Raw genomic sequence first — 12,080 nt, 5'->3', positions numbered from 1 at the left:
GCTCATCCAGACCTTCCCAGTTCTCACCTTCACGGCGGGGACGCTGCCGTACTGGACGTGCTTTCGCAGGTGATTGCAGATGGCTCGGAGCGTCGGGTGCACTTCCACACAGAATTTACACTTGTAGCCCACCACCTTCCTCTCCTTGATCTTTGGCACCTCTTCTAAGTGACCAAAAGGCTGGTAAAATACAGTGGTAGCCATCAGTAGTACTCCGAGCCCTCCCTCAACGGCTGGCATTCATTCTTGTAGCTTACTAGCAGGTTTTATTTTAAAGCAGGTTAAAAACCAAGGGAGACAATACGTGAGTTATTTTTTACATAACACATTCGTCAGAGTCGTGGCACACTGCCTACTATGCAAAGTCTCTGGAACCCGAGTACGTTACGACTTGTGAGAAGATTTCTGTGCAGAAGCCTCGGCGTCACGGCCACCAAGTGATCTGGCTTGCAACCCATTTCAACTACGCAGGCGAGACGTTGCATAGCTACGCCATTAGTGAGCTTCTTGACACGCACACAAAACTCTACTCCTTGAGATGTTAGGTTCGCGTGGCAACGCTGCAGACCGAGACATGGCTGAGAAGCGCTAATGAGACCAAGAGACAGCCCACAACTGCCTTAGGAAAGAGAGCGAGCGTCGTCCTGGACCTAGGCTTCGGATAAGGCTACTGGCAGAGAGAGATACGGAGAAACCAACCCAACCCTCCCCGGGGGAGCCTCGGGAGGAGTGAGTGGGAGGGGCACAGGACCGTGGAGAAGAGTGAGCATAGAATGGGGATAATCAAGCTCGAAATGTTTAATTGACTTATGGAGCTCTCTGGCAAGCTAAGTCGCTAGGAAGCCTGTAGCAGTTTGGCTGGCAGCGAAGAAGTGCATGTGGGCACCAGTGCTGAGAGGCCTCCTGGGGGAAGGGAAATCAAAACATATCCTTACCCTCTCTTGTTTGAAATCTGCAAAAGCACCATCTGCATATTTCTGCTTGCTCAAAAGCTGTTTCCTCCTCTCCTGACGTTTGGCACGCTTCTGGAATTCCTCATTGTGAACGTTCAAGTGTGAGGTCAGCTCCGCCGTGCTCTGCAGTTTGCTATCACAGTGCTTACACTGGTAGGTGGAGTTCTGCAGGCGGGGGCCATTGCTCAGGATGACGAAGTCCCTCTTCAGGTCCCGGCTGTGGTGGTCAGTATAATGCATGCACAGCAGCTCGGCCGTGCTGAAGGAGAGCTTGAAGCACTTGATGCAGCGGAACGGGAGCCACTCCATCTCCTGGGCTTCACCTCCCTCCACCTCGGCTTTCTCGAAGCTGCCTCTCTCCTCCTCCTCCAGCAGCACCGGCTTCTCGTGCTCGTCGGCGTAGACAGCGGTGAAGTAGCCCCCCAGCTTGCTGGCGTGCTGCTTCTTGGGGAACACCCCTGGGTGGCGCTTCATGTAATGGGACACGATGCCCTTCTTGCTGAAGGACTGGAAGGAGCACAGGGAGCACTTTTTCTTCTCCACCGCCCGCCTGAGCTCCTCGCTGAGCTGCGGGGAGTCGTCCTTGGGCGGGGACGGGATGATGACCTTGTTGGGCTTGTCGCTGATGGTCCTGGAGGCCGCCAGGCAGTGGGTGTAATAGGCATCAATGTCGTGGCGCTTCTGGTAGTGGGCCGCCAGCCCCTTGCGGATGGGATTGGTGTAGGAACACAGGGCACACTTGAAGAGGTTGTTCTTGCCCTCGGGCTGGGCGCGGACGTTGTTGTGCTTGATGCGGTAGTGCCTGGCGATGCCCTTCCTGGTGGAGCAGAAGTACTTGCAGAGCTGGCACCGGAATACCGTGTGGGAGACCAAGTGCGAGGTAGAGAAGTGAGAAGTGGACATGGGCTCCTCTCCCACCTCCTCCTCGGTGACGGAGACTTGGGAGGGGCTCACTTCAGTGGTTATCTCGGGCTCGAGGGACACTGGCAGCTTCGGGGGCGACTGGGAAAAGACATCAAATTCAGGCTGATTGTGATACTTCTCGTAGTGGATTCGGAGCTTTTCCAACGTGCCGTGCGTGTACGGGCACAGTTTGCAGCGGTAGGCGCCAAACCCTTGCTTGAAGATCCTGCTCGTCTCTTCCACGTCGTTCTGGGCGATGTCGGCGGACTGTTCCACATCGTGCACAAAGTCCTCGGCGGTCACCTTGACGGACGGGTGTCGCTTCTGGTAGTGGGTCAGGACGCCGTGGATGCGGGTGTTGATGTAGGGGCAGTGCCTGCACTTGTAGACGGCGCCGGGGTTGATGTCGATGTCCTGGGCAAAGTCGGCAGCCTTCACCTTCATGCCAGGGTGCTTCTTCCCATAGTGGGTAAGGAGGCCGTGCAGGTTGTTGTACTCGGACTGGCACACCGTGCACTGGTACGGGGTGGAGGAGATGGCGGGGTTGGCTGACGAGAGCTGGATGCTTTTTTCTGGGGAAAGCCTGGCGTCCTCCGGGCACTCAGCTTCCTGCTCGGGGAGTGGCACGGGCATACTGCTTTCACAATTCACAGGGCCCACTAACTCTTCGGATGAAGGGAGGGGGTCCTCGAGAACATCTTTCTCCTTGATGATGTCCAGCAGCACCGACTCATCACCATTCATGGCCCAGGGGTGGAACGCTTGGTAGTGATTGGTGATGTCCCAGATGGAGACAGCTTCAAAAACACAGTCTCGGCATCGGTAGGTTTTGGCTTCAGCTGGCATCATGAGAGAGGGAGGGGATGGGTCTGGCCCGGCCCAGAGTTTGGTGGCCATGTAGGTGTAGTCCACGTAGTGCTCGGGGTGCCTCCTCTGGTAATGCAGGAGCAAACCACTGGGCTCCCTGTGGGAATAGATGCACCACTCGCAGTGGTAGCCAGCTTCTATCGAGCCATCTAGAAATGCCCACCGCATGATGGACGTGACTGTGGCCTTCAGGGCGGGGTGGTCTTTCTTGGTATGCTTCCTCAGTGCATAGAAGTAGGGGGAGGTGTATGAGCACTGCCTGCATTTGAGCGCTCGCAGCTTCGTTCTGTCCCGCTCCACACTGGACGGGGCAACGAGCACACAACTGGCGGACTTCTGGTTCCGGTCACAGAGGCTTCGGATGGTGGCCGTGTGCTGCCGGATCACGTCCGCGTTGGCCTTGAAATCTCGGTGCTTCTTTTGATAATGAATGAGTACCCCTTTGACCGTCCGGTTCCCATAATCACAGTGCTGGCAAAAGAACATCTCATTCTCCACAGGGGGCACATCCCTCTCGGAGCTGCTGCGGCTCAGCTGTTGCATGGGGGCTGGCGGCCGAGGGGAGCCTTGGGGCCCCTCGGCCCCTCTCATCACAGCAGCTGTGGGAGGAGCCTGTCTGATATATTTGGCAGTGACCTTTATTTCTGGGTGTCTTTTCTGGTAGTGGACAAGCACTCCCACAACTGACCGATTGCTGTAGGAACAGTGTTTGCAGTAGTAAAGCTCAGTACTGAGGTCTGGTGGTGGGGGTGGTGGGGGGGGTGGGGAACCCATGTTGGACATTTTGGGAGACATTGGAGCACCCACCTCAAATGATAATTGAGAAAGGGCAGAGCCCCTGTCCACAGACACCATTCGCATGGTTTTCTGGATCCTAAAGTAGGAAGCCTTTTCTTCTGGGTGTTTCTTCTGATAATGCACCAAGACAGAGTGCATGTTGGGGCTCGCGAACGAGCAAACGTCACAGTCGTAAACGACCACGGTGTTAACGGAAGGGTCCTTCTGGTTTTCACATTCTGGAGGAAAGGTCTTTGAAGGAGTGTTCTTATTAAACGCAGCTGGCATGCCGCCACCACGAGCCACGGGCGTGGATGTCGCCAAGTTCTTGGGCGCCGAATTCAGAATCTCCCTCAGCGTCTGGGACTCCGCGTTCAGCCCTTCCTGCTGCTCCACGACGTAGCTCGAGAATATCATCGCGTTGTTAATCTTCACCGTGGGATGCATTCTTTGGTAGTGCGGCATCAGGCTTCTAACATTCGGGCTTGTGTAGGAACAAAACCGACACCGGTAGATCAGGTCCGAATGGTCAAAGTTGAGGACGTTCATGGCTTCGGGGTGGTGCTCGCCGTAGTGCTGCTGAAGATCTTCGAAGTTGGTGTAGTCGATGTAGCACTCCAGGCACCTGTACACCGCGCTGTGGTCGTTGGGGTCCAAGATGTACCTGAAGCTGAATTTAATGTAGGGGTGCATTCGCTGATAGTGGGTGCTGACACTCCGGGCAGATTTGTTGTTAAAGTCACAGTGTTTGCAATAGTAAAGCCTTCCAGAGTCACTAAAGTCTGTACTTTCATTATTGTGCTCGGCTCCATACATAGGAGCCTGGGCGTTCAGCAGAGCGGTATTGGAAACCTGGTGATCTTTCAAATTTGCTGAGGAGCCATAATAATCCTCTTCATCTTCAGAAAGCGTGAGCTCGATCTCAGCCCCATTGGTGGCATTGTAATCGTGGGTGACGTTTCTGAAGTTGGGCTCCTTCGGGGGCTCACCGGCATCTCTCATCCAAATCTGTTGGGCTGAAAAGGGAGTGGGCACCTCCATGACTGGCTCTGTTGGCTCTTCTTCCCGGTCCAACTCCACCTCGATCTCCACTTCGTTGTCTTCCTCCTCCTCTTCGTCATCCTCGACATTGATCACGGCGTCTTCCTGCTGTTTGGTCTGGTTGATTTTGCTCTGCAGGTTGCTTGCGATCTCATCAATCCGAGTCCTCTTCTTCACGGGGGATAAATCTAGAGGAAAGTCATTAGCGAGCTTCCTAGAGGCCTTAGCTACAAAATTGTTCTTGGAGGACAACCCAAGAATTGAGGTCTGACTTTTCTTCACAGTGTTGCTGGAAGAGGGGTGGCTGTCTGTCTCACTTTCCAATGGGAGGTTGGAGGGCTGCCCCTCGAATTTTGGCAAGTTGTCGCAGAACGAGTGTTTGTGCTGCTGATGGACTCTTAGCCCTTTCAGGGTGGTGGTGGAGTAACTACACATCGTGCATTTGTAAGGGTGCAGAGGTGGGGCTTGCACGGGGGGCGGTGGCTGCTGCGTCGGTGGGGGCTGGGGCTGGGGTGGCAACTGATGTGGCGGCTGTAGCTGGGGTGGCTGAGGCTGTGACGGAGGTGGTGGTGGTGGTGGTGGTGGCGGTGGCGGCTGTTGCTGCTGCAAGGGATCCAACATGACCCCTGACTTCCTACCATTGATGCTTGAACTCTCGTAAGACACTACACCTTCATTCAGTGAGGAAGAAATGCTTTCACTCTGCGAATTCACAGCATCCCAATCTGACGTTGTACCCGTGTGACACTGTTTGTGAGCCCCCAGTTTTAATGAGCTCTTGCAAGTAAACGGACATTCGTCACATTTGTAGACAGCTGTCTTTCCAGATAAGTGAATGTTTTCTATGTGGCGGGAGATGCTGCGCCGATGCATGGTGAGGAAAGGACAAAAGGGGCACTGGAACCTGTTCATAAATCTTCTAAACGGAATCCCCTTGGTCTCCAATAGTTTGTTGCCATCCGAGCCCATCAGCTGCTCTGCAGACATGCCTGATGTCTGGTGATCCATAGCATTTAAACCATTCTCGCTGTCTATCTCATTGAGTTCTTCATCGGAACTAGAGTCATTCAGCATGCTGTTCGTTTCCAGGTCAGCAGGAGAATTGGTCATGTCGGCCATCCCGTAACGAGATCTCTCTGCCAAGTTAACAAGGCCAGAATTGTGAGGTGACTTGGGCTTCATCTGAGGGTAAGACATGGGCGAATACTTGGAAGTAGAAGAAGAATTGGGTCTCATGATGGAGTTGCTGATGGAGCCCCTAAAGCTGGAGACATTGGCGTTGGGTATCTCTCGGCTTGAAGCATTCATGGACAGATAGGTGGAGTTGGAAGGGGGGCTGGGGTCGCTCTTGTTCTGCACGTCAGGTAGATTTGTCCCTTCCTGCTGCTGTCTGAGGCTAGAAAGGATCTTGACCATACTACGGTGTTTCTTCATCATGTGGTCACACCAGCGTTCTCGGCGCGGGGTCTGGTAGCTACACCACTCACAGCAAAAGTTGCCTCGAGACTTGGTCAAAGGCTTGACCATAGATTCTAAGATGCTGCGCTCCACAACCTCTGCAGGCAGTTCCTTGCAGGGATCCTGCAGGGACACAGGCGGGACCACAGGGTCTGGCATGGGAGCAGGGGCGGGAGGGGGAGCAGTGATCTCCTTCAAATTGTTTTTGTGATACATTTTCTGATGCTTCATTATTCTCGCCCTCCTTGGTGACTTGTATGTGCAAAACTGGCAAGAGAAGACCTTTCCAAATCCCTCATGCATCATGATATTATAATTTAAGGATCCTGGAACAGGGGGTCCCGCTGAACTCCCTTCAGCTTGAGCCCCATGGACCTTCCTGGTGTGTTCAATGAGGAGGTTTTTTGACCTGAAGTAGCGTACGCAGAACTTGCATTGAAAAAACTTGTTTGTTGGCTTGGGATTAGGGGCAACATGCTGACCGTAATATCCTGTACTGTGGCCATAGTAACTTCCGGTCCCCAATGCAGTAGCACTTTGACCTAAAGAGAAAACATAAGGTTAAGTGGGACAAGCAAAGCAAAGCAAAAAAGATTTAAGAAATGCAATCATGTAAATCAATTTTTCTTTTCAATTATTCTTCATTAATAAACATCATACTAAAAAGGCCTAACAGCTCAAGATGAGGCTCTGAAGAATATTAATGAAGCATTAATGAACATACACATATTGCTTCTCACGGACTTAAGATGCAGGTGTTCAACTCTAGGTACAATTCTCATCTCTTCTCTATTAATGTGCCATACAGCTATGAAAGCATGAGTTTCACCAACTGCCATCTCCATTCTAGAACTTTCAGAGAAGATACCTTGTTTTCCAAATGGAAAAAAAACTAAGAGGCACAAGGAAGCTGACAGGACAATAACCTAGGAACTTAAGAAGAGAAACATAATGCCCAAACCACAAAAATGGCTCAAAAGAGCGAGAAACTCTGTAGAATAGAAGCCATGTATATTAAGAAGCAAGGCCACCGACACAAAATAGATGAGAACACTAAAATATATCAGATACGCTGAGCTGAGTCTAGATTTACCTGATAAATCCTCTGCAATCGCAAATTCATCCTTTATAGAAGAAAACTCCACCTCGGTCTGATTACTGGCATTCATGGACCCGGATCGTGGCTCATTCGCATTGTCTTCGGCAACATCAGTTGGCTGCAGAAATGCCGTGTGGACATCCTGAATGTGTGCCTTGAGATCTTCATAGGACGGGGCTCTGAAGTCACAGCCATCACACTGAAGCACCTCCATGATCGAGGTCTACCCTCTCACATCAGGGACCTGTGGCACAAGTCACAACGAAACATCTTAAGAAAGGCAGGGAATGCAACCCCCAAGTTGATGGGGCTGGAAGTCATTAATGGAATAACTTCAAATATCGGCAGATTTTGCTTACTAAAGTCTACCAGTTGGAACGCTGGCCAAAAGAAGGCAATCAGACATAACAGGGATGTTGTCCTTGACTTCATAACTTCAAAGAAGGGGAAAAAAAAACAGATAAGCTTTTAATGGCTTGATATAAATGTATCTTTAAATGCCATTTGTCAAGGAAACTTCCAAAGTTTTAGGAGTTTCTGAATTTCTTGACCGAATTCAAATTCCTTGGTAAGTTAATTCTGACTCTGGTTCTGGCCTGGACCCATTTTCTTTTTTGAACTAGAACCTTCTCAGAAGTACAGAGGGTGTCCATCCAGAAAAAAGGAAAAGTTTCAAACTTTATTTGCTACTTAAATATTTTAACACTGATGCTTTACCACTAAATCGTGAAACAGTATTGAATCTCAGAGTGGTGGTAGAGAGAGCTTTTATTGTACCTTTTATCATTTTAATCTTAATCATTTGAAAAAATAAAAATTTAAAAAGTAATTTTATTATTTAAATTTAACATCTTAACCAACATCGGGATACACCTCTTTCCTCCCTTCCCCAAACACTTTAGTTGGCACTTTTTCTTTTATGAGCTAAATGGTTATTTGCTTTTTACTACTCACCAATTATAACCTAACAGCTTCTCCAATCTAATTAGGTCATAAAATATTTCTCATGAGGTTCTCAAACAACCAACTTTCAGATGGCAATCCAGTTTCTTGTTTAAAGTTGCACCTTGGTGCCTCAATTTATATGAAGGCAACAGACAGAAACTTGGGGCTTCTAAGTCATGACTATCTTTTCCGATCTCTCACCTTTATAAATGTGAAGTGTATACTTGGACACAGAAAAAAAAAAAAAAAAGCTGCGAACCTGATATAGAATAAAAAAAATAATTTGCCCAGCTACCTTAACTCTGCTATTTATTATGGGACAGAAATATATAGATAGCTTCACACTAGCTCAGTGGAGAGTCCCACCATTAAGAAGTTTAAAAGGTAGAAGGTATAGGCCGCCTTACTATTTTAACATATATTCTGAGTCGAGATATCCAGTTGTTATCTTTATGAGTGAGCTACTTCATGGAGCTCAGTCTTGCAAACTCTACTGAGTCACTGCAATCTAGAACCAGATGCCCAAGAACTAATAAATCTTCCCATACTTCCATTGTGCGACAATTTTCTCAGCTTTCATTGGAAAAGATACACTATTTCTGCAGGAGAGCAAAGTATAGTGAGATGTCCATGGAGTAAAAGAAGCCATTGCAGGAGGATTTTCTATGCAAGAACGCTCCTGCTGATCGCCTTCTAAAATAACTTCTGGCAAGTCCAGCTCTGGACAGACGGAGCTTGCAGAGTGAGACGCAGGTATTCACCTCCTCTTCTTTCCCTGGGCAATTTCTCCTTTTTCAATAAACATTGAACTGTGCACCAGGGCCTTTCCAGCTATCTAAGTCTCAATATTCCAGATACACAAGCTTTTACGTCTAAGCACCAACCCAAATTGTGTGGAAGAGGGTTGCTATCAGCTCTGGATCAAATTACAGCAGTCACCCAGGCCCCACCCCACTTCTTTCGCACAGTCCATTAGACCTGAAAACAAATTTTTCCATGGTGCAGACGACTCCTGCATTTAGAACACTTCACAGGGAAGAAAAAAAAAAAAAAAAGAGCAGATCATCCAGTGTGCACTCCCCATCCCCCAAGCTTAGTCCTTTCATCTCAGCCAAACAAGCCACAGCTCTGCTGAATGTGTTTATCACACTTTCAAGAGATAGGAGCTCCTGCGTCACTGGAGCTCTAAGACTCGCTGAGCTGCCCTCGTCCTGAGCTTCGGAGGAGCCATTTTAGCTCCAAGCACGACATGGCTTCTCTGGATTCGGCTGGGCTCACAATCCGCAAGGAGCCTCCAAGAGCAGCCTGGGCTCCTCCTAGGCTCTTCTCCTCCCAACAAAGAACGGACTGTTTTCATTCCTTTCCGAAAAAGCTGCACCTCTCTCTTCCTCAAATGTCATGCACCAAGATCTCCAAAGGTTCTATTATCCATCCCATGATTGATATGCTTGTCCCTTAGTCCCAGCAGAGCTCTGGTTATTACAGGACGACCCTGGACCAGACCCTGCTCTCCGGCAGGATTTGGGGGTGGGGTGGGGGAACCTCCAGAATGCTTTGGCTTCTTGGGAGTCGTCCTTCCACACACGCAGAAGACATACCATCCGACGCTGCTTGCCAGATTCCAAAGTCTAATGACCTTTGTTAATCACCAGCCAGTCTGTCTGCATCAGCAGACCCTGCCAACAGACACACCCTTCCACACAAAGGCTGTAGCTATTCCTTTTAAAAGAGGTTCTCTGAAAGCTCCATTGTATAGCCGGGAGGAAAACAAAATCTCTTCCCTTCGAAACTTCAAGCCTTTAGAAATAATGCAACAAAAGCCTTTCTGCTGTGTCTCTTGGAAAAGTTGGAGCCTGGTTTGCACAACATCAACACAAATGACGGTTCTGCACAAGGAAAGCAGGGCACCTTCAGCGTTAAGTCATCCACCCAGAGATGAAATTCATCTCTCTGTGCAGTGCTCCGACACCTTGGTGTCTTTGGAAGCTGTTAAGGATTCTAACTTCGCTGGATGCAAACAAACCAACAGTCTCCTTGTTATGCTACAAAGGAGATTAAAGGGTTATGAGATCAGAAAAAGAAGAGAAAAAAAAGCCGCTGATTTGGAAAAAGAAGAGATGATGACAGTGATTTCCTAATGGGTTCTAGCTTTAATGTTGTTGCAGCCTCTACCTCAAAAATAGCTCAGAGCCTTAGAAGAGGTTAATCTCCAAGCTGCAGAGAGAACCAGCGTGGGGTACAGCTGAGTGGCCTTCAATTTGATGTCTGCACCAAGTACAGAAATGAGGATGTCGCCTCCTTTGAAAGCCATTTTGTCTTTGTGTACACATTTCTCCTGAAGACGCCGACGGGAGAAGAAAACAGAAATTGCCAGCGTGGCCCAAACAATCAAAGAAACAGAAACGTGGTGTGCCTGAGACTGAGGAGGTGCCCATGTGCAAGGAGGCAGAGGCAGAGGAGGGGACGGGAAGAGGGGTGGCGAGAGACAAGGAAAACTGGACCCGAGGACGACCCATCCATCAACCGGAGGATGTTTTTGCAGCAGATGGTAATCCTCTGAGAAACCAACAACGAGGAAAAAGATGAGAAATATGCTCTGCATAATTGACTGCTCCATCTACCCAGGAGGAGCAGCAACCCTAAGAGGCTAAACTAGACCGATCCGCTACAAAACGAGCACTTAAAATCAAAAGCCTTCATCTCATATCTACTTACTTCACTTAAAAATACTGATAATGAGGTTAGCAACAGTTTTTTTTCCCCCCTCACTGACCAAATCAGCAAAATCAAAGGCAGAAGAAGCTTCTACATTAACTAAAAAGAAACACTACCTCAAAAGGTCACGAGGTGAATCTACACATCAAACAAGCACCCCCCCATCTCCCCATCCCCAATACAATATTTCCATCGGGCGACTAGACTCTGCCATCCATGATGACCCCGGCTAGGTGACTATGAAGTCATTGTCAAATAACCTCACCCCTAATGTGCCCAGTCCTCCTAACGTGAAACCACTAGACCACCTGATTACTCACTACTCTTCAGTTCTACTTATTATCTGCTGTTGATTAATTCAATTTACATTTATAGTTTTGGGATTTCAAAATGTGAGGTTTTGATGGGAAACCCCAAATCCAAATTTCCGTATCTGACAAACTCTTGAAGTCATATTTAAAGAAAATCCAAAAGTTTTGTTAAAGGTTTAGAATACACGCATGAGAATGGGGAAAGGGAAGTTATGGAAACAGGTAGCTCTTTCTCCACCTTAAGAAGACCAATTTGAATATGTACCATCTGCCCACACACTTTCTGTACTCAGGATTCCTGGGGTCCATTAGGCCTTTGTTTTCCTCCTGGGAAGGTGAAAAGAGACAATCCACAGCTCCTCGGTGACTCTTTCCAACTCACTGTCTAGAAGTAACTGGAGATGGGGGAGGCGCCCTTGATGTTTTACAGCTATCCAAGCTCGCCCAGGTCAGCTTGGTGGGCACTGTTCTTTACGTCTGCATGGCCCAGGAGCAGAAACCTGGTCTTCAAGTCAAAATCCCAACTGTCTCCAGGAAGAGCCCAAATTAAACACACAGGCCTTGCCTGGATCTAACCTGTCCTCTGACTTTCAGACTGCAGACCAGAAATAAAGCTGTGAAGCACCCCAGCCACAGGGACTCAGCAGCAACTAATTATAACCTTCAAAGCCTTTGAGAAACAACCAGAAACACCATCAGGTGCTTTTCCTCTGTCCACTCCAGAAACCTAGTTTGGTTTATAAGACACTGAACTCCCCAGTTCTCCTGAATCACAATTCTAATAAAGGGCTTTATTTAACACCTGTTGTTTGTGCCTATTACTTTCCTACCAGTAGAAAAAACAATTAGCCAAGGACAGGTAGTGGAATGCATAAACTTTGAAATAGTTCATCTAGAAAAACAAAAATCAGGAGCTTCAAGATCACTCTACAAATGTATTTGCAGATGGGAAACTGTTGATGTGATGAAGTCAACAAGCTGTGGGGTGTGTAGGGAGGTTAACATTTCTAT

General features: G+C 48.6%; 1 protein-coding gene across 10 annotated transcripts in view; it reads right to left on the bottom strand.

The window, feature by feature from the left end:
* The window catches only part of ZNF462 (zinc finger protein 462), a 132,021-nt gene that overhangs the window by 69,921 nt on the left and 50,020 nt on the right, over positions 1 to 12,080 (bottom strand). For 8 of the 10 annotated variants that reach the window (XR_015715415.1, XR_015715416.1, XM_087822802.1 and 5 more), the window contains exons 2-4: positions 7,093 to 7,342; positions 936 to 6,541; positions 28 to 180 (exon numbers count right to left, since the gene is read on the bottom strand). Coding sequence is in view for 8 of the 10 variants with exons in the window: in XM_087822802.1 (XP_087678928.1) it covers positions 28 to 180; positions 936 to 6,541; positions 7,093 to 7,312 (5,979 nt within the window). In the remaining 2 variants the exon portion in view is untranslated. Of the gene's footprint in view, positions 1 to 27; positions 181 to 935; positions 6,542 to 7,092; positions 7,343 to 8,450; positions 9,360 to 12,080 lie in introns of those variants that run through there. The other 2 variants (XM_087822801.1, XM_087822806.1) reach the window with 2 other exon arrangements.

Source organism: Miniopterus natalensis, chromosome 12 (genome assembly GCF_054644295.1).
Source record: "Miniopterus natalensis isolate mMinNat1 chromosome 12, mMinNat1.hap1, whole genome shotgun sequence".
In the NCBI taxonomy this organism is placed as follows: Eukaryota; Metazoa; Chordata; class Mammalia; order Chiroptera; family Miniopteridae; genus Miniopterus; species Miniopterus natalensis.
This window is presented reverse-complemented; position numbering and strand designations above follow the sequence as displayed.